The 22,482-nt window shown below is 38.0% G+C and overlaps 1 protein-coding gene across 2 annotated transcripts in view; it reads left to right on the top strand.

Annotated features, from left to right (window-relative positions):
- Positions 1 to 22,482, top strand: part of LOC111873335 (phosphatidylinositol 4,5-bisphosphate 3-kinase catalytic subunit delta isoform) — a 48,348-nt gene that overhangs the window by 10,138 nt on the left and 15,728 nt on the right. Inside the window, exons 8-16 of one of the 2 annotated variants that reach the window (XR_004513988.1) lie at positions 478 to 748; positions 2,204 to 2,334; positions 6,395 to 6,538; positions 7,044 to 7,313; positions 7,619 to 7,807; positions 9,285 to 9,427; positions 12,598 to 12,749; positions 16,002 to 16,292; positions 19,782 to 19,985. Coding sequence is in view for 1 of the 2 variants with exons in the window: in XM_033755059.1 (XP_033610950.1) it covers positions 478 to 748; positions 2,204 to 2,334; positions 6,395 to 6,538; positions 7,044 to 7,313; positions 7,619 to 7,807; positions 9,285 to 9,427; positions 12,598 to 12,749; positions 16,002 to 16,292; positions 19,782 to 19,910 (1,720 nt within the window). In the remaining variant the exon portion in view is untranslated. Of the gene's footprint in view, positions 1 to 477; positions 749 to 2,203; positions 2,335 to 6,394; positions 6,539 to 7,043; positions 7,314 to 7,618; positions 7,808 to 9,284; positions 9,428 to 12,597; positions 12,750 to 16,001; positions 16,293 to 19,781; positions 22,477 to 22,482 lie in introns of those variants that run through there. The other variant, XM_033755059.1, reaches the window with a different exon arrangement.

The following is a 22,482-nucleotide window of genomic DNA, read 5'->3' as shown; positions in this document are numbered from 1 at the left end:
AACATCTCGCAACCCTGTAAGCCTCCCCGGCTTGTTACAGGGATAATTCCCCCCCTCCCCATTGTGGAATACACCCGTCCAGAGTATAAGACCTGGAATTAAATGTGCAGTTGTAAATGGGGCTTTGACATATTCATACCTCTGTAAGATGATATAGATAAATGCCTAATCATTTATAGTGAGGACCATCTAAGTTGTTCATATTATATATTTGGAGTTAGCTTTACTGAATTCTGTATATTTTAGATATTCACAATCCTGAACCTCATTCTTTGTCTCTTAATTAGGCGAAATGAAAGAATGTCATGTTGGACTTCTTGTGATAGTTATGTACCCTGTTCTAGTAAATACATATAATTTTAAAACAAAATGCAGATCTTTATAACAAAAATTCTTATGGTTTTGTTTGGAAATACTGTTATATGAACTTGAAAATGGATATTTTTTGTAATTAGCTTGTGTTAATTCATCATACAGATACCATGCAGAACGCACAGTGATGTACCCTTCACCTTTACTGGAAAACACTGCTAGTCAGGATTCAGCATATGACATGCCAGGAACACCAGTTGGTCAGACGAAGAGCCACCTGGAGTTTCTGTGTCAGATTGCTGAACGAGATCCTCTACATGAGATGCATGACCAGGAGCGCAAAATAATTTGGAGTCTTCGTTATGAATGTCTCCATCATGTGCCCCACCTTCTCCCTAAATTGTTGGACTGTGTTGAATGGAATGATCACAAAGAGGTAGACCATTGCTTGTCTTGATACAGATACCATCTGACTTTGACTTTATCAATTTCTGTAAACAGAAAATAGTCTCAATAGTAGTTACTATAGGATTCTGACGATGGTGTATAACACACTGATATGTTGGGTTTTTGGACTTTATCCATCGTCCTGGTTTTTAAGATAACAAATAAAAACACGACGTTTCGGAAACTGGATCTGTTTCTGTCCTCAGGTGAAGGAAAACACCTATTCAGTTGGGTCCCTTAGAAAGAGCTAGCCTCAATCACTGGACAAACCAATGTCACAAAATATGAAGGTGTTTATAATCTTCATGTTTTGTGACATTGGTTTGTCCAGTGATTGAGGCTAGCTCTTTCTAAGGGACCCAACTGAATAGGTGTTTTCCTTCACCTGAGGACGGAAACAGATCCTGTTTCCAAAACGTCGTGTTTTTATTTGTTATCTTAAAAACCAGGACGATGGATAAAGTCCAAAAACCCAACATATCAGTGAGTCTGAATAGTAATTGTTATTTAATATCACTAGGGGACTACTATCCCCTGCTCACTGTTTCTTGCCAACTCCTCCAAGATCTTTAATTCAGTGGACTATTGAATAGGATAGTAATTGAATATGAGGATTATTGTGTACAGTTTTTTGTAATTAATATTGTACTCATGCTTTTATATGATTAATATGTACTGTTTTAGATGTAGTGTATTCATATTTTCACGTTAACCATTTAAATGAATATACTGATTGAATATTATGCACAGTGCTATATATATTGTCAATTGTCAGTTATATCTAATACTGTTTATTGTACTACACAGTCCATCAACAATGCAACAAATTGTTCCTTCTTTCTTACGCTTTCACTTTCGACACAACATTTTTCGGTCCTAAATAACCATCTTCAGGTGCTATACTAAAACTGCAACACTACACAGTGGACAATATTAATGCAGTGTAGCAGTTTTAGCATAGTACGACACCTGAAGATGGCCATTTAGGGCTGAAACATGTTGTGTTGGACGTGAAAGTGTAAGAAAAAAGGAACAATTTGTTGCACTGTTGATGGACTGTGTAGTACAATGAGTAGTATTTAGATACAGAAATTCAACAGAATGCTTAAATACAGGATTATTAGTTATATGTTTTTTATATATTATGTGGTTTTGTGTTGTTTATGTGCATTTCTTTATTTATATATATGTGTGCAGTAGTTTCTCATTTCAGCATTATATACCCTCTGATAGTGCTAGTGTCTGTTTGTCTGGTTCTTTCCATTTGAGATATCTTGCTTTGAAATATGTTATCTTTGAAAATTCTGTCTCAAGTATCAAAGTCAGAAAATAATTTTGCACGCTACAGTGCACTCACAAATAGCTGAAACAGGTTACTGATATATTTGCTGACTACATATTCCAAATCAGATGCATTCTGATGGTTGTTAAATATAAATTGCAGGTGGCTGAGGTAACAGCTCTCCTTCAGAAGTGGCCAAAACTGCCTGTTGAGAAGGCCCTTGAACTACTGGATTACGCTTATGCTGATCAAGCTGTCAGGAGCTTTGCTGTGAGGTGTTTGAAGGATGTCAGGTAAGTTCACCTCACAGTTATGTAATTTTAACACTTTCACTGTTAAATATTTATGTAACATGGTGATCCTGTCAGGTTAAGTACTTTCACAGTAATAAAAAGGAATTCGTGGTAAGTTTCTGAATCGATTTTATGATACATTTCACAAGTAGTTCTAAGAGATAGCTAAGAGATGGCATGGCTTTGTTCTTTTGCCAATGCAGCGCCTGTGAGACAAGAAGGAAATTTTGAAAAGTTTCACGACAAATAATTGCAATGTGACCCATGAAGAACAACTAGCAGAGGCACAGATATTCATTTATGACTGTAAAAAGGCTAATAAATGTTATGATATCGTAACTTTCATTGAATCCATTTGAGGAAGGAACCAGAATTACTGCAATAAGTAGGTCTGCTGTATTACCATTTCTAGCTGAATTCAGTCTTAGACCTTTATAACCCTTGAATCACATGTTCAAATTCTGCTTAGTGTAGGGATGTATATCGGCATTATTCTGCATTCTCCTGCATGTATATATGCTGTGTGATGGTTAAATCCATGTTTCTGGAAGTCCTGAGGTAGAAACCTATACAGTTTTAACTGAAATACACCATTTTCAGGTGTATAGGGTCTGACAGTAAGGTAACCAGATGGACTTTTTGTTGATCCTTGACAGCATTGGTAAAATGGTTCATATTGGAACATGTGATTATATGAACATTAAATATTGTATAATTATCATTATTTGGATTCAGGCCCTTTTTTTAAAGTGTCACTGTTTGTCCTATTGAAGCAATTCCTTCTCTCTTTTTTGCATAAAATTTAGATTCAATATTACCAGTACATTTTCAGGAAAATTGTCACAAAATAGCAGTTACCTACAGAACGTTACAGGTTTATGAAGGTGGAACAGTCTGAAGAGAAGACGTTTTCATACAGATCAAGAGAGTTCAATAAAGAAATGGAGATGTTAAAGTTGATCAATATGCCAGCCATTAAATGGCTCGAAGAATGATCGAGTGTTCAGAAGTAAACAGATGAACTGAACATCAATAAAGAAAGTGTTAGATTGGCATTATCTGAAATCTGAACTTAGAGAATGGGTGTGCAAAGATGGTGCCAAAAAATATCAGTGTTAGGAAAGAAAGGAATTTGGGGATTTGTTCAGAACTTTCTCAAAGAACACTCAGAATTATTGGGTTTTTGTATTTTGTCCATCGTCTGGTATACTAAAAAACTAGAGAACACTGGTCCAGTGTTTGAGGTTATCTTTTTTCAAGGGACCCAATAGAGTATTGTATTGTATTGTATTGTATTGGAGAGGGTGGGTTTCCCCATGCACTTAGACCATCTGTTGGTCCATTGTGTGTCCCCCTATGATATTCTACCAGTCTCTATTCCCTACCGGTACTGGTGCGTGCGATCAGTCCCGACTCAGCCAGTGAGTTCGGCCTCTACTGGCTCAGCAATATCTCGATGCTTCTCCCATCTACCAGAGGCATTAGAGACTACTGTTGGGCGGGAAATGTCCTGAATTTGGCTCAGTGGTCCCCTTGGGACATGAGGTTCTTTTACGTGCCGTAAAGCTACGACACGGAACCCATGGCTTGAAGTCCCTCCCGGAGGACTGAATTTTTCTGCCCTTAAAAATTCCACGACCTCCGCCGGGTTTGAACCTGCGTACCTTGAGTCACGAGGTGGGAACGTTACCCCTAGACTACAGAGGCCGCTACCCAATAGAGTAAGTGTATCCCTCCTCACCTGAGGATGGAAACAGATCCAATTTTGAAACATTGTGTTCTCTAGTTTTTTACATTACTGGACAATGAACAAAGTCCAAAAACCCAGTAATTCTGAGTGTTATACACCATAGTCAGAACCGTTTAGAATCTGCTTTCACAAAAACTTCAGTAAACTGGAGATTGGGGAGGGGGGATTGGACAAGTGATACAAGCTGTATCATACAGTATGTTCTGGAATTAAAGCAGCAAAGTCTGCAGTGCAGTAATTGCGCATTATCCTCACCACAAAAACTGGACAAGTAAATATCATACCTCAACATTATTCCAGTTTGATTTTTAGATATCAAAGGAATAATGTTATATGTTTCTCTACAACAGACAGTGAGTCAAGCTTTCTGCCTTAATGTTTTACAACATTAGAGCAGTATGGGAAATGAGAAAATTACAAGTGGATTATGTCATGGCACTGTGCCTTCTTACACACCTCTTTCCATGTGGTATCCCCCCTCCATACAAGCATTATTACATCCACCATGCTTCACGGCCTGGTACAGGGATAGCTTTACTTACTTACTTACTTACCATGCTTGCAGGGTCCTGCTGTCATGCAACTTTTCATGCTCCAAAAACTGAGAATTTCAGAAACATCTCATTTAATATGTGTTGAGGAAATTCAAAGCAATTTGATTGCAGTGCTGAATGGACTTTCAGATAATTATTTCCAGTACTGTATGCAAGCGTGGTAGAGATATCCATAATGTGTGTATATTTACCATCTTTTAGTGCATACAGTTTCACTTGTCACTTCACACTACATGTTTTGACATCATTCTGCCATCCTCAGGTGTATCATTCACGTTAAACCATTGCACTGCCTGCCATCAAGTGTCCATTTATAAAATGATATAAAATGTGTGTTCGTCATTGTTGAATAATAAAATTTATATATTAAAACTTGTTAAGATCTATCATCTTACATGTTGTATATCAAACTCGTGTATAACACCATTCCTCTGCTATGGGAGTCGTTCTTCTTGTGGTTTAATTCTGTATATACTGTGTCTTATGATGTATCTTTCTTATGTGGCTGCATGCATTGTATTGCTGGACATGTGTGTGTGTGTGTGTGTGTCACTGGACTGCCCATCCCAGAGTCCTGACCTGAATCCCATAGAACACCTGTTGAGTGAATTAAAACACCAACTTCGCTCCAGACCCCAGTACCCCTCATCACTAAATACTCTGGCTAGAGCTCTTCAGGAAGAATGGTCTGTCATTCTGCCAGAGACATTCAGACACCTGGTAGAAAGTCTCCCCGGCAGAGTTAGTCACTCACTCACGGAGCTGAGCCCTTCTTGAGAAGCTGTCAATTGTGCAGCTACTCAAGAACTTTCCAGCATTTTATGGAACCTGAAAGTTCATTACCATGTTCACAAGAGCCCTCTACTAGTCCCTGTCCTGAGCCAGATCAGTACAATCTGTACCATCCTATCTTATCTCTCTAAGATCCAATTTAATATTGTTCACCCAACTATGCCTTGGTCTTCCCAGAGGTCTCTTTTCTTCTGGCTTTCCCACCAATATCCTATATGCATTCCTCTACCCCAGCAAAGTTTGAGCTATCATAAAGGCAATGGGTGGGCCCACCCAATATCAATGCCCACAACTAGGAAGTATGTCACAGAAGAGTTCAGATTACAGGTTAGGGTAGGTGTCTGGATACTTTTGTTCAGACAGTGTATGTGCATTACAAATTTGTTTTTGAATAACTTTATAAAAGCAGTAAATTTTCATTGAAATTTTTGTCAGTTGGATGAGAAGTCTGGATGCTTGGATACCATATAATCAGGAGTTACTGTATGTGCCTACTTTTATATTACAGTTAACCTTTCTGGAAAGAAAAATAAAAACGTTTCAAGAATACATGTGTTAATTTTGCCATGTCTGTCTCTGCCCATCTGCCTGTCCATATGTAACAACTCAAGAATTGCTGAACAGATATTCATTAAATTTGATTTTGGATAGTCTTACCAAAATTTGTTGGCACTTTCCAGTTTTGGTTAATATCAAGTAACAAAAATGGACACTTCATATAAGGACTTGGTTGTGTTCCTGTGCACATCTTGAATGTAAGTTCCTAAATATTAAGATTTTACATTTTGACAGTGGTATATGTTAAGATTCTGGTCTTCTGGGATGTGGTAATGTGTAGTTTGCAGCCCACCTTTAGAATAGAAAGAGTACTGAAGGGAGTAAAATTGAATTGTCTAAGTAACATACGTGTTGGGAATACAAAGGTATATCCATTTTTATACAGCTGTATTGTTTTCTGTTATAGCAATGAAGACCTCTCTATGTACTTGCTGCAGCTGGTCCAGGCACTGAAGCATGAATCATATTTATTTTGTGACCTGGTTGAATTCCTTTTAAGGAGAGCACTTAGCAACCAAAAAATTGGCCACTACCTCTTCTGGCATCTCAGGTATTGTACCTAATTTCTAAAATAGAATTTCACTGCTTTGCTTAAGAAAACTAATAAGATCACTTAAAAGTGACTAGGAGGGCATGCAGTAGCATAGTTGGTTGAGACACTTTGCTACAAGCTGGAAGGTCACAGGTTCAAGTCCTGGTGAGGTGCATTATTTCAATTTACCTAATCCTTTCAACTGCACTATGGCCCTGAGGTTGACTCAGCCTCTAACAGAAATGAGCACCAGGAATCCTCATGGGGGGTAAAGGGTGGCTGGCACGTAAAGCTGACAACCCTACCACCATCTTCGAGCCAATTGTCTAGAGAAAATATGGGAACCTCAATGTCTCGCAGCCCTGTCGGCCTTCACAGCCATTTACAGGGATAGCATTACCTAAAAGTGACTAGAAAGTGGCACGAGGACCCATTCTCTTGTTTGATCAGTCATTACTGTGTCTGCCGAACATTCTGTTTAATGCCATTCCTTTCTAAAATGAATGATCAACTCTTATTGCAGGTCGGAAATGCAAGTGGCATCTGTATCTGTGCGGTTTGGACTCATTCTGGAGGCGTACTGTCGTGGTAGTCAGGAGCATATGAAAGTACTAGCAAAACAGATTGAATCCCTTGATAAACTGAAGACAACAAGTGAGATGGTTCGGCAGCGAAAAGACAAAGATAAGGCTCGGAGTTTCATGCAAGAGCACCTTGATCAGAAGCATATAACAGAGTCCATATCTAGGGTACTGAGTCCACTAGATCCAAGTTACCGTTGTAAAAGGGTCAAGTAAGTTAACACACGTTTTTAAGAGGTGTGAACACAGGTTTATCTCATTCCAGTTTCAGGATCTTATATCAGAATTTGCTCAAGGTAAATGTATATTATGTATACTTTTTAATAGCTCAGTCATCCCCCCCCATTTCGTGCATCCTGTTGTGTTATTGTATACAGTTTTAACCTTGACCGTTATGTTTTTGTGTTACGACGGACTCCAATAAAGAATTGTGTATCTCAGTCATGTTCAGTTCACAGACAAGAGGTTAGGGTCTTTCTCTTCATCGCCGTGTCTCATGGCCGTGGTTTATTTTCAGGGTGGATAAGTGCAAGGTAATGGACAGCAAGATGCGTCCTCTCTGGATTGTGTTTGAGAATGATGATTCCTATGGAGATGATATATACATTATTTTCAAGAATGGTGATGACTTGAGACAGGATATGCTGACACTTCAGATGATACGCATCATGGATAAATTGTGGAAGAAAGAAGGTCTTGATTTAAGGTAAGAACCTTCATTTTCCTGTCATGGTTATTTCATTCAGTATTGCACCCTTCTCTGAAGATTCATTGGTAAGAATGGGTACTACTGAATGTCTGAAATATATCTGAAAGTTCATTTAGCTCAGTGAATGGCTTCATTAATTGTCAGTCATAATTAATGCTGGATATGAGGGGATATCCCTGAATCAGAGGCTTAGGTGACATACAGGTAAAACAGGATTTCTTTAACTTCTTAAAAATATATTGGATTTGAGGTTCTCACAGCAGTGTTTATGAAGAGTTTTATCTTCTGGGGTGTAATGCCATGTAGTCAGTTGAAAGTCAGCCAGCATCACTCTGAAACATCAGTTGGCTTTCAGTGGACTACATGGCTTTTTATCCCAGAAGATAGAACTCTTCTTAAGAAAACCTGGGAACAAAGCAATGAGGGCTATGGTACTGGCATCGTATGCCAAAGATTTATTTTCAAAATTGCTTGGATTCAGTTCTTCATTCTGCCTAAGACACCAGGTCTGACGAAGACAAAACTATGCTCCATACTGTGTCTCAGAATCCATTTTAAAAGGCTGTGAACCCCCTCTCTTGACCAGTGTTCTCATGGTTGTCATTTCAGAATCTGCCTCGTAAGTGCTAACGCATGAGAAGTGGATTCATACTCACAAAATGAGAATAGGCAAAGAATAAGATTTCAAAGTTTGTGATGATGGTATAGTAATACAATTATTGACTTTGTTTTTACGTTATCTAGTGTCTGGGTTTGTATTTAAAACAACATTTCAGAGACTGGACTTGGCCTCCATCCTCAGGTGAAAAGCCTGCTCACTTGGGTCCAGTCAGTAGAGCTAGTTTGGATAGACAGACTAGCTCCATTAGTTGGGTACAACGGAGTGAGCTTTTTGCCTGGAAACAGAGGCAGAGTCCAGTCTCCAAAATGTTTTAAATAAGAAACAGGATGGTGGTTAATGTCCAGAAAGTCAATAATTGTAGCAGTATCGAAGTCAATATAGACTATATTATATTTAAGCATCCTGTTGCACTATACACTTCTATATGTAATAATACAAATGCCATCGTGAATGCAACAATTTATTTGCTTGTAGTTCTTTGTCTCTTCTTCCTCTGTATTATTACATATAGAAGTCAATATAGANGGTTAACACCACATGTGCACGGTGCCAAATCCCAGAAGACTGCTTTCTTCATAGTCACCGCCGTGAAAGCCTCAAATCTTACAATATAGACATTCTCTAAATTCTTTAAAAAAGAAACCACACGTTTATAATATTGTAGTTAAACAGTTTGCTGATGTAAAATACATTGACAGTGGTTTTCTGGATTCAGCTGCCCTCATGGCATGAATTAACACTGCAAAGAAACAGTTTTTATCGTGCTATAAACCTCACAAGCTATCTTACATGTGGATGAATGGAGGAATGTAATTGCAAAATGTACAGCATTTCAGCTGTTTGCATTTTCAGGATGAATCCTTATGGCTGTATCTCAACAGATCATCGGGTGGGTTTAATTGAAGTAGTGCTAAATGCAGAAACTATTGCTAACATTCAGAAAGAAAAAGGAATGTTCTCTGCTACTTCTGCATTCCGAAAAGGCTCGTTACTAGGTAAGCAGTCTTATTCTCTTAAGTAAAGTTATTCTTGGGCTTAATTGATTAAGCACCACACCATGTAAATGTATTTAGGAGTGGAGGTATAGCTCCACCGTTCTTAAGTGAGCAGCTTCATGCTGCTGTGGGGAAAGAGCCCCCAGTAGCCATTATGCAAGAGACTGGGTGGGCCCCATAGTTGATCGGGACATATGGAGACCGGAGAAACCTCTTGCCCCTACCAGGAATTGAACTCGAGTTCCTTTGTCATCCAGCCCACAGCCTAGTTGCCATATTGGCTGAGCTCTTAGTGTAATCAAGAGAGGAAAGATATATTCCAGTTAGGAGTACATATATTTTTCCGAATATGTAACTTGTGACTTACGATACCTCATTGGCCTGTGCATTATCAAATCTTGAAGCAAGACAATTATAGAGTTACGGTGTATCTTTTCTTTGTATAATTGGATATGTATTCTCATTGATATAAATCTTGTGTTGGTTACTGCTTTGAAATTAGCTTCCTTTGCCTTTTTGTTGTTAATTCATTATCTATAAATAAGATTAACTTGAATTATCAATATCAGTTGCAGTTCAAATATATGACTTAAGTGTTTTTTGTTGACAGTAGAAAGAAAAACAAATGAATACCAGTACTTTGTTCCATTACATTGTAAATACAAATGCACTGTTGTAAACCTGTTCACACATCCTGAGAGACTGAAATTCCTCTTCCTTATATGTTCTTGTTAACTGCAGGATTCACTGTATTGAAAATGTTTCAGATAAATATTTTGTCATGTTTTGGGTAGCTTGTTAACAGATGATGGAAGGTGTACTTGTGAAATTAAATCCAGGATTGCCATGGCAAAAGCTGCATTTAGCAAGAAGAAGAATCTTTTTACCAGCAAATTGGACTTAAATTTGAGGAAGAAACTAGTGAAATGCTACATTTGGAGCATAGCTCTGTATGGGGCTGAAACATGGACACTTAGGGCAGTAGATCAGAAACATCTGGAAAGTTTCGAAATGTGGTGTTGGAGAAGAATGGAGAAGATCAGTTGGACCGATTATGTGAGAAATGAGGAAGTGTTAATTAGAGTCAGTGAGCAGAGGAATATCCTACATGAAATAAGAAAACGGAAGGCTAATTGGATTGGTCATGTTTTACGCAGAAACTGCCTTCTAAAAGAAGTTATTGAAGGAAAGATAGATGGGCGGATAGAAGTGACAAGAAGACGAGGAAGAAGACGTAAGAAGATGCTGGATGACCTTGGGGACAGAAGAGGATACTGTCATTTGAAGGAGAAAGCTGTAGATCGCGTTAAGTGGAGGAATTGTTTTGAAAGAGACTGTGGACCTGTCGTCTTGACAGATTACTGATGATGATGTTCAAACCTGTTGTACGATGGACCACTTCTGAGATAATCAGTAAAATTTCATTCTAGCTTCATGTAGTCTATGTTTGAGCAGTACAAATTAAATTAACTTGATAGTGACATTTAGTGTAGACCCTCAGCACCAAATTTCATTAAAAAATTTGACCACTAATTTCAGAGATGCAGCATGTGGACAGATACAACCTCCTTCCCCCATTATGTATTAATTTTATAAACACTGGGCAAGAAATGCATTAAAAAGTTTAGAGACGCATTTGAGATACCGTCGTCATCATCATCATCATCATCATCATGGTCCAGGCCACACCATCTCTTCCTTTTCTCCCTCATCTAGAAGAGTAATTAAGAACTGTCTTTAGTAATCTTGCTTCATTCATACATTCTAAATGTTGTCTCCAGCTATTCCTGTCATTTTATACAGTCAAACCTGTACTTATGAACTTTCAAGAAACGAACAATTCGTATTTACGAGCATTGCACAGACTAATAAATTGTTACTCCCAATTCATATAATAAGTACAGAACCCCACACTTAATGAACATTGTAACAAATTTAATGATATATCTTATTAAAAAATAAATTCAACCTGATGAACATTCAACTTACAAACACATTATGTTGCTAAGTTGGGCTTCACCCATATTGTTTTGGAGAGACCCCCTCCCTGGGTCTTGCTACACAGAAGCTCAGAACTAAAACATGAACAGTTTGAGCAAATTACATAATTATTATGATGCCAATGCCGAAAAATCTGCAATACAATTTGAGACCCATATTTCGTTATTTGTGATATTTCCTTATATTTGAACACTCTGGGTTCTTGAGCTCAAACACATGAAATTTCTTTGTCCTTCAGAACATGTTTCGTTACCATTGTTAATATAAAACATATGACGGTTATCCACTTATTGTTGCCACAATCTCAATGCTTTCCTCATGGAGGAGAGTGTGCATTTAAGAGCAATATTAAAAATTTCCTGGTGCTGCCTGTTCAGTATGAACGTTTTTATTGTAACCATTTTTTTTGCAGCCTGCCATTTGAGAAAAATGGTGGAATGAAAGGACATTAGGCTATTTTATATATATTGTGTCTTTGTTTGCATGCATGCAGGGTCATCGAAAAAGACTGCTGGGATTATAAAAACCTATAATTTGAAAAGTGTTAAACATATCAAAATGATTCAAGTTTTAAAATGCAGAGAAAGAACGTAAGTTTTGGATATGCCCAGTGGGTAGCACCTCCTCATTTTTGCCAGTCTGTGCTCAAAGCCTTGAATGAGAAGTTCCCAGACACCTGGATTGGGAGGAGTGAACCAATCTTCTGGCCTTCCAGAAGCCAAGATCTTACCACAGTGGACTCTTTTTTTGTGGTGATACATAAGGTACATTGTGTATGGTGAAAACATTTGGGATCTCCGGCACCTATGGGATAGGATCACAGCAGCCATTACAATGGTAACTCCAGATATGATTCAGTGGACTTGGCACAAAATTGAATACCATCTCAATATTTTTGCCGAATGACAAATGCAGCACATCTCAAAACATAATAAGGTAAAACAAAAACTTCGGACATTTCTTAGCAATTTATTGCTTGAATCATATCAATATGTTCAACAGTTTTTGAGTGACAGTTTTTTATAATCCCAGCATTCTTTTTCGATAACCCTGTATATATGGATGCCATCTGTGATATCCATAGATTGTTTACATTTTCTTTTTTCCTTAGCACATGTTTCGTGTGTGGTTCATTGATGCCTAAATAAATATGATTTTCTGTGATATAGCATGGCTGAAGGATAATAACCAGTCAGAAGTGTCGCTGAACAAAGCGATTGATGAGTTCACGATGTCATGTGCAGGGTACTGTGTTGCTACATATGTTCTTGGTGTTGCGGATAGACATTCAGATAACATCATGGTCAAGAGAACTGGACAGGTGGGTATTAAATGAAACCATGATAAAACGAGTATGGCTTATAATGAGGATGTCATTATAATGACAAAAACCATTGGAACTGTCATTTGCCTTACATTGCACAAATGAAAACCATCACATAAAACAAGATTTTTTTTTGCATCTTCGTCATGACAAGTGATTCCTGACTAACCACCTTCCTTTACTTACAGTTTTATTTCATGAGATTTTTATGACTAGTATCACATAAGGGACTCATTCTGTCCTACCCTTTTCTAGGAGAAAGTCTGCATTCTGGAGCCTAACTGCAAGCTGCTTATCCCCCTAAATTTTAATCACTAAGAAATGTACATCACTGTCCACTGCACTATAGTATCTTCCACTCACGTCAGACAGGTTTCCCTTCCGGTGACCTAGGTAGGGTGATAGTGTCACAGAACACAACTGTACAGGTGCATGTTCAAGGGTTTCTTACATCGAATATCTACTATGTTTTGGTTGGTTCTGACAGCAACATTTTTAAACTCTTAAGTATGGCAAAGAAATGAAAGAGCTTAGACTTTAATATGAAATTTGAAGTAATACATTCATGTGAAGTTTGCAACCCATCAGAAAACAAAATAGGAAACTGGTATGGATCAACTTCTCTGATATTATTTATGGCACTAAAAACAAAGAGAAAATACAGCAAATACTAAACATATGCAAACTTATATTATTCCTTTCTTTTGTGAGTACATACAAGGTCCGTATAAAAAGTATCGGGAAAAATCTTTCCCTTAACGTGACTGTACACCGCAGCACGCTCGCACCGCGTAGGCGTGGTAGTGGGGGTCTAACCTTTAACACGCGCCAAGCGCCATTCGCCTGAGCGCGTTCGTAGAGGCCAGGCCGTGTTTTAAGTGGACCCCTGTCAAGTGAGTCAGTGCAAGCGCAGAATGCAGCGAACGATTGAACAGAGGTACGCCATCAAGTTTTGTGTTGGACTGGGGAAATCGGGTACGGAGACATTGGGCATGATTCGCCAAGTGTTCAAGGATGAAAGCTTGTCACAAACTGCAGTTTTTAAGTGGCACAAGCTCTTCAAAAGTGGCCGACAGAGTGTGGAGGATGAGCCCCGCGGTGGACGGCTGTCGACGTCAAGAACCGATGACAATGTGCAACGTGTGCGTCACATACTCAATTCAGACCGTCGGTTAAGTGTGCGCATGATTGCAGATCGTGTTGGCATTGATAAGATGACGGTGCACACCATTATCACTGAAGATTTGGCGATGCAAAAGGTCTGCGCGAAACTCATCCCGAAGGTCTTGACAGACAACCAAAAGCAGAGACGACTGGCTGCTTGCGAAGACCTTCTGCAACGCGTTGAGGAGGACCCTGGCTTTCTGGACAATGTCATCACGGAAGACGAAAGTTGAATATTCGAGTACGACCCCGAAACAAAGCGTCAAAGTTCCGAATGGCACACTTCGGCATCACCTCGTCCAAAAAAGGCGCGAATGAGCAAATCCAGAATGAAAACCATGCTCATCGTTTTCTTCGACGCCCAGGGGGTGGTCCACTACGAATTTGTACATGAGGGGCAAACAGTGAATGGAGCTTTTTACCTGGAAGTGCTAAGAAAGAAGAGAAGGGTCAATCGGGTGAGGCCAGCCGTCGCCAGAAATTGGAAATTGCATCACGACAATGCACCCAGTCACACCTGCTCCAAGGTGACTGACTACCTGACAAAAAACAGCATCGCGACGGTACCCCAACCCCCCTACAGTCCCGACTTGGCACCAGCAGACTTTTTCCTGTTCCTGAAAGTGAAATCCTCCCTCAAAGGGCACCATCATGGGACCCTGAGTGCCGTCAAAGAGGCTTGCACGCGGACCCTTAAGGACCTTCTGGAATCCGCCTACCAGGGAGCCTTCGTGTCGTGGCAATGCCGTTGGCAAAAGTGTATCGATGCGCAAGGGATGTATTTTGAAGAATTTTGAGGCATTGTAGCAATATCTGAAATAAATCTATTTTCCTGGAACTTTTCCCGATACTTTTTATACGGACCTTGTATTGGTGAATTTTATTTTTAATTCTCCACTTATATCTGTTTTGAGATCTGTGCCATCACCAGTGTAACGTCATGGGCACAGGAACTATTGATGGTACAGCTCCTAACCAGGTGTCGTGTAAAGAGAGTTATCATCGTATATGCATTTTACAGTTAGGTGCAATGACTCTCTTGCAATCATCATTTACATATATAACATAAAATTTGTATGTTTTCCAGTCATGGCATTCAGAACAACCCTTGGTGTAGTGTATGTTTACATGAATTGGTGTGATTTAAAGAGCTTCATGTGTTGTGCTTGTAATTTTTTTTAGCATTCCTGATTGCTACGTCAGTAACACTTGGAACATGTGACATCATTAAATATATCATTCTTGAAATCCTTTTCCCAAAATGCCTAAAGGATTAGAATTTGTCAACAATAAATAATTACTCTTCACATGGTTGAACCTGCAATTAAAATATAACACTGTCAAAACCAGATAGATAATCAAATTAGATACAATACATAAATAAAAAATGGAAGTTGATGAGTTTCAAGTTTGATACACATCAGTACATTCATTCTCGCATGTATACATGTGCAGTAAATTATAGGCAGAATGTGGGTGGGACTTGTGAGTTGAATATGAGTGATCTGTGCTTGCATACACACAGAAAATAGTGAGCAAGAATTTTGCTTATAAAGGATGACTCCTAATTAATAATCATTTGCAAATAGGAGAGGTTAAGAAAATCTTTAATGCTTTAGTTTCTGTAATGCTAATGACAATGAGAATACAGAGTTATTCTTTTATTATGTTCATGTCCCCCTTGTAAGAAGAAGAAATGTTACTGTATCTGCATTATAATTCAGACCTTAGTGCCGTATTATATTATACATATTTAGAAGTAGGGGACAGACATGTTATGTATTTCAGCGATTTTCAGATATTCGAGCAGCTGTAGAGCAGGCATTTTTAGGAATTTCATAAATTCTTTTAATATCAGTGTTCCAAATGTTTGTCAACTGAAAGTCTGTGATAAAAATGTTTTGCCACGTTTACACTATTATTTCATTTGATATTATCTGTTCACCTGAATGTTACTCGAACACAGTAATGGAATATTCTGTAACCCCAGCCCAACTCCCCTTATGCGAAGGTAGTGCATTTTTACAATAAGTGTTCTGATATTCATATTCTTCCAGTCATTTGATAGATTATTCACTCTTTCAGTTGTTTCATATTGATTTTGGCCACATCCTGGGCCATTTCAAAGAGAAGTTTGGTTTTCGCCGGGAACGTGTCCCATTTGTTCTGACACATGACTTTGTGCATGTGATCAACAAGGGACAGACCAAGAAAGAGGCCCTCGAATTCCAGGTCTTCCAGAAGTATTGTGAGCAAGCATTTTTGGTCCTCCGGCAACACGGTAGTCTAATCATCTCACTTTTCGCCATGATGATCTCTACAGGCTTACCTGAGCTCAGCTCTGAGAAAGACCTCAATTACCTACGAGACACTTTAGTAAGTATTCATGCATGTTAACTGTCATACAGAGCTTATACGTTTCCCATATTAATTTTTCAGGGAATGTTGTAACTTCTAATTCCCTCTCATTTGTCTTTCTCTTTTTTCTTTTATCCCCACAAACTCATTTTGAATTTGAAGGTATACTGATAAATTTCCTCACACAAAACAGAACATGCTACATAAAAATAAAAGTAAAAAATGGGTGTTATGAACTTTTCTTGACCTAACCTGGTGGTATTAAGGATGATTATTTGCTGATGTGTCATCAGTTGAAGTAAAGACATCATAATGTCCCATGTCTGTATTACTTGATAAAATTATTGTCTGAGTGTGTTTTGGTGTGCCATCGTGACAATGTCAGAACGAACATTAAATTTCTTGTTAAATTTGGCAAAGAGTGGAAATGAGATCAGATGTTAGTGATAGTTTACGGGGATAATGCTATGAAGAAAACAGCAGTTTACAAGTGGGTGATAAGTTATTCTGAGTGAAAAGAAAGTGTCACTGATGAAGAGAGTTCAGGATGTCCAGCAATGAACAGAACTGAAGAAAACATTGCAAAAGTCTGTCAAATTTGTGTGAAAATCATCGGATGACTGTCAGGAGCATAGCAGAGCAAGCAAACATCAACAGAGAAACAGGAAAATCTTAACCGAAGATCTTGACATGAGGAAGGTGTGTACAAAAATGATCCCAAAGGACCCCACATGATGCTGTCTGTGAGGGAGTTTTTAGCTAGTAAACAAATAACTGGGCTGGAACACCCTCCCTATTTACTGGATCTAGCCCCAATTGACTCTTTTCTGTTCCCAAAGATAAAGGAAATATTAAAAGGAAGGCGTTTTGATGACACTGATGACATCAGGAGTAATACGACAGTAGCTCTGAAGGCTATTCCACAAAACCAGTTCCAAAATTGTTTCGAAGGGTAGACTAGGTGCTGGCATCAGTTCATAGCTTCCCAAGGGGAGTACTTTAAAGATGACTACAGTGACATTCAGCAGTGAGGTATGTAGCAATTTACCGTGAAGAGTTCGTGAACTTTATTGTTGGACCATGTAAATGGGAATGATGCCAGCTTTTCATTAGGCAAGCAAGTGAGGTTGTATTTCATTCATTTATTGTTATTGTATAGTTTAAGAAGTAAAATTATGAATAGGGAGGTAAACAAATACTAAATAATTTGTTTAAACAGATCAACTCCTTGATGTAGAAATGTCTTATTAAATGAAATGCAGTTAAAGCCACTGTTGATTTTGGAATAATTTTTGTCCATTTTTTGTGTGTGTATGCTCAGTGAGCATATTATTTTATTATATTGTAACGTATTTGGAGTAGATACTTCCATGGTAACGCAATAACAGCCAGCCGTTGAGTAGACAATGCCGAAACAATGAAAGAGTTTCCCCAGAGATGAACAACAGAAGGCCGTTGAGTAACACCGGACAAGACAAAACACGTTACCAGTGTATAGAGATTGTTCCCGAAGCAACGGATTGCCGAACAAGTGAGATCGAACCTTGGCGAATGGTGTCTCGTATCCGGTCTGCAGAACACCTACATAAGCCGAGAGCGACAGAGCTACAAACAACAGAGCTAATTAGCCTTCATAGAGCTACAGTTGGGACCTAGCTTTCATACAAGACAGTTGGACCCTAGTCGAGACGTCGCAGAAGCCATGTGATAGCACAAGCGATAATACTGGTATGGTGTATAAGACTGAGTGTCCAATAAAGATTTGCTGAATCCGAGACCCACGTGAATTTATTTGTTGCATGATACACCCAACACGTGACAATATATTTTCTGCAAAGTTGGTCATTGCATTGATTTCTATTTTAATGTCTATCAGAGTGTTTTCACGTAGGACCCATCTCCATGAACAAGAAGACAACTGAAGCACACACTCAACCAGTCATTAAAGACAGGAGATATAACTTTTGGAGTAAAATTCATATATTTTTCTCCTTTTAAATCTTATTCATGTGCATGCTTATTCATGGAAGAGTTCTATTTACTAGGATATAATGTGTATATAAATATATATTTTCTTTATTGATATTTGTTGTAAATAATAAGGGTCTATTCCATACATCAACATAGATTCATGGTCTCAATACAAGGCGCGGTTTAGATTTATATTGCCCTCAGACAAATTTAACAGTTCATCAGAAGGGTCCTTATTGCTATGGAATTAAACTTTTTAATTGTCTCCCATTAAAAATAAAGGAAGTAGTACATGATAATAAGGTATTTAGAGTGGCCTTAAACGCCTTTTTACATTCAAAATCCTTTTATACTTTGGATGAATATTTTGGTTGTATAAATGAGTAGTAATTTACTATGTTCATTCAATATTGCATGCATTGTTTGGATGTGCAGTTGTACATTCAAGGATATTGCACTGATACCTGCATTGTATATAGCAAGCTTATACCTTGACTGGTTTTATTTGGTATTGAACATGTAAGATATAATCTTCAACTCGACTGGTATGCCATGTAACAAACATACCTCATTATAGCTGATGGATGTTGTGATCTTTTATGGTTTGAGATATATAAGTTACTAAGTTGAATGAATTTATTATGTAATGTGTTTTTATCACAATTTTAACTTATTTTATTTACAATTAAACATGGTATAGTGTTATGTATATTTTAGGTTGATGTTGACTAGTTCCATTGTTGGAGCATTTGTTGAAGATATTTGACTTGTTCTGTGTCCAGTGGTGTTGGCCTGTAATTGGATTTGCTTGAATGCAATAAATACTATACTATACTATACTATAGTATGTTGAATATCAATGGACATTTCAGTGGAACATGTCATTTCCATCTTCATGGTGAGAAAAAAAGCTAAGCAAAAAACCACTATGAAGCAGGTAGCAAGGTCTGTTAATTCTTAAACCCTAAAGATGAAGGTGACATGTTCTTCCAAAATGTCAGTTATTTTCAGCATTATATCCCAGAAGATGGAATTCTTCATGACCGCTGCTGTGTGAACCTGAAATTCTACATGCTATTCATTTCTTTTACACACATGTGCAGCTCACAACTGTAGGAAGACTGCATTTTAATGCAAACAGACTTGGGGAGACAGAGAATTTGCAAAAAGTACCTCAGAATAGCTGGCATTGGCCAAAATTCATACTGTTTTCTTCAAAAGACAGTATCTCTTTGATGCTGGATATTACACAATACAGCTTTTGACATATTTGAGGTTTTGTTTCTTTCAGGAGAGAGTAAAATTGTTGATGCCCTGACCAATTTTTTGAGAGGAAATAGTATCCTTATGCAGTTCTTTCTGCCTGTAAGGCGATGGATATGTCAGAGCAGGATGCCCTGACCCATTTTCTGAGAGGAAATAATATTCTTATGCAGTTCTTTCTGCCTGTAAGGTGATAGAGATGTCAGAGCAGGATGCCCTGACCCATTTTCTGAGAGAAAATAGTATTCTTATGCAGTTCTTTCTGCCTGTAAGGTGATGGAGATGTCGGAGCAGGATGCCCTGACCCATTTTCGGTCAAAGTTTGATGAGGCCCTCTGCAACTCGTGGAAGACTTCACTCAACTGGGCATCCCATAACATGGCCAAGAACAACAAGCAATAATAAAATAGACACTAGCCAATGTTGGCCATGTAGCTAAATTAAGTGGAATGTGTTAGTTGGTTTCAAGGAGAGGAGGTAAGTGAAATGACTTGAAGTACATTTTGTGAAATTGTTTACCCCTCCAGTTCTACAGATCATAATAATGAAGAGCTGAAAGGCGCATTGTTGGTTTGGAAAACCATTTTTTTTAGTTCTTCACAAGAAGTTAAACTGTGTCCACAAATGCTGTTCAGCTTTTGCCTTGGATGTGGATGTTAGCTCAGAAGTGCAACATCTAATAGATTATTTTAAGATAAAATATTTGTATATTTTTTTGTCACCAGTTTGTTTTGTACATTATCAGTGAGCCATAATTTGAATGAACAGTGCAGAACCTTTTATGACATCCTAAAATCCTTTTACATGGCATTTTCCTTCATACCAAGTAGTCCAAAGGATGAAATCAGTGAATGGTATGATTTCATAGTTCCATTAGAACTAGTATAAATTGTGGTCACAGATACCATTTTTATTTTTTGTATTATTTTGTCTTACTTTTTATCCCTTTCCTAAAGCAAAGGGCTAATGACTGAATTATATTACTGATGAATATGAAAGAGGCCTGAGTGCAAGTTGAGAAACCTTTGGGAGTATGGAGCTAATTAAATCTGTGCACAGCTGTCACATATGTTCTCAAACTGATGCCTAATTTTAGATGTAAGATGTCAGAACAATGAAGTAATGTGTCCTATACTATCATGAAGAGGCTAAAGACAAAAGCTTAGAATATACTCAGCTATTAACAGATTCCAGTGTATTAGTGTTTTGTAGTGCTTTGCTGCCTTCTGGCTTATACAAAAATGAAGATCAGTTGATAAATACAAAGAAAAGAACAACTCTTGTTCATGTGTACTATGGAGCTGTTCAGCATGAGGTTTTGGTTGTGGCACAGATGCAGTAGCATTGCTTGCTTACACCTGAAACAAACGTGAGTAACTTGTCAATATAATTGAAATAAACAATTTACACTGGATGGTAGCAATGTCAGCCCACACTACCATAAACAAAGTACAAATTACATAATCTGGAGTTTTAATTGTGATCAAATGCAGTGATGTTATCATGTGCAGTAAATAGAATTACAGTGTTTCGGAGATTCCCCCCACCCCCCACTCATACACACACACATCATGATGAACTCATATAATGAGTAGCACAGTGTGATCAGTATTTTGCAAGTATATGAGTCTCAGACCCCTTCCAGTTGTATTTCTTATTGACAAGTTGGATGGCATGATAAGACTTCGTTGCAATATTCAGAAATGTTTTTCTCGTATTATGATCGTCTGTCTACTGTTCCTATCAGACGTATTTCTGATGACGTTTCAGTACGCTGCTGAGAAACTTGGAATGATTTGTGCTTGGGTGAAGAGGTGGGGAGACACCTACTCAGTTGGATCAGTTAAAAGTGGATCCAATTGTGTAGGTGCCACCCCACTTTTCCACATGTGGACAGAAGCATGTTAAGTTTCTGAAATATGTTTGGTTTGGAATAGTAGACAGTGGACAAAATCCAGAAACCCAGTAGTACTGAGCTTTTCTTCTTATCCAATTTTCATTCCGAATACATCCACATTATGCATGGGATATTTTTCCTTTCTGATGTGCTTGTTCTGCACAGGTAGTTAGTGAATAATTCACGAAGAATAATACTGTCACATCTCCTGGTAATGCAACAAAAAATTAATGGGATTTGGATTAGATGAAGCTGTTTATTGGATAAGTCGTTCGCAATTACAATTACAATCACTCTGAAATAATGTCTTCTAGTCGATGCAACCTGTTTAGTCTGTTCTCTCTCACGTTTCGTCTTCTGGTTCTTGGTTGAGGTGGTTTCTTCTTCTCTGATCTAATCTCTGCTCCTTCTCTGATGTGATCTGACCTCTTATCTTCTACAGTCAGACGGACTAGAAGACACCTCCTTGAAGGGTTTTGTTTCCCGTGATAGCTAGTGTATCGGTAGATAGTGTGTATTTGTTGTCACAGGAAATTCACTAGTTAGCCAGTGTATTCATTGCCATGGAAACTTCACTAGTTCTTGTTTTTCACTTGTGTGGTAATATCTGTTACGTATGCACTGTCTCGGAAATGTGTTTTAACAAGCCGTTGTCTAGCAATGGATGCCCTGCTCTGACTGAAGATATTCTGGCTTTTAGACAGCACACCACAATATTCTATGCCATAGGCTACAATAATATTTCTCAGACTATTAGTAAAATCACAATTGCATTTACAACATCCTTTGACACTTAGAAATGTAATTGTTTGCATATATGAGAAATTATCTATGTTTAAAACCATGCTTGAACTATCAAGTTATAACTGCACTCCATTCTAAAAAGTTTAAAATAAACTGTATTTAACATACAGAGTTAAATGTGGCAACAAAATGTAATGAGCTCTGTTGTGGAATTTTTGCATGTTATGAATGATACTCATTTTCTGCAGAATAAAGAATTATTAAAACAGATAATCATTGGTGGTTTCACTGTGGATTAGAAGTGAACATACATTTTAGCCGGTTTCATGTTTT

Source organism: Cryptotermes secundus, unplaced genomic scaffold, assembly GCF_002891405.2.
Source record: "Cryptotermes secundus unplaced genomic scaffold, Csec_1.0 scaffold317, whole genome shotgun sequence".
Taxonomy (NCBI): Eukaryota; Metazoa; Arthropoda; class Insecta; order Blattodea; family Kalotermitidae; genus Cryptotermes; species Cryptotermes secundus.
The sequence above is the reverse complement of the archived record's forward strand: the minus strand, read 5'-3'. Positions and strand labels throughout refer to the sequence as shown.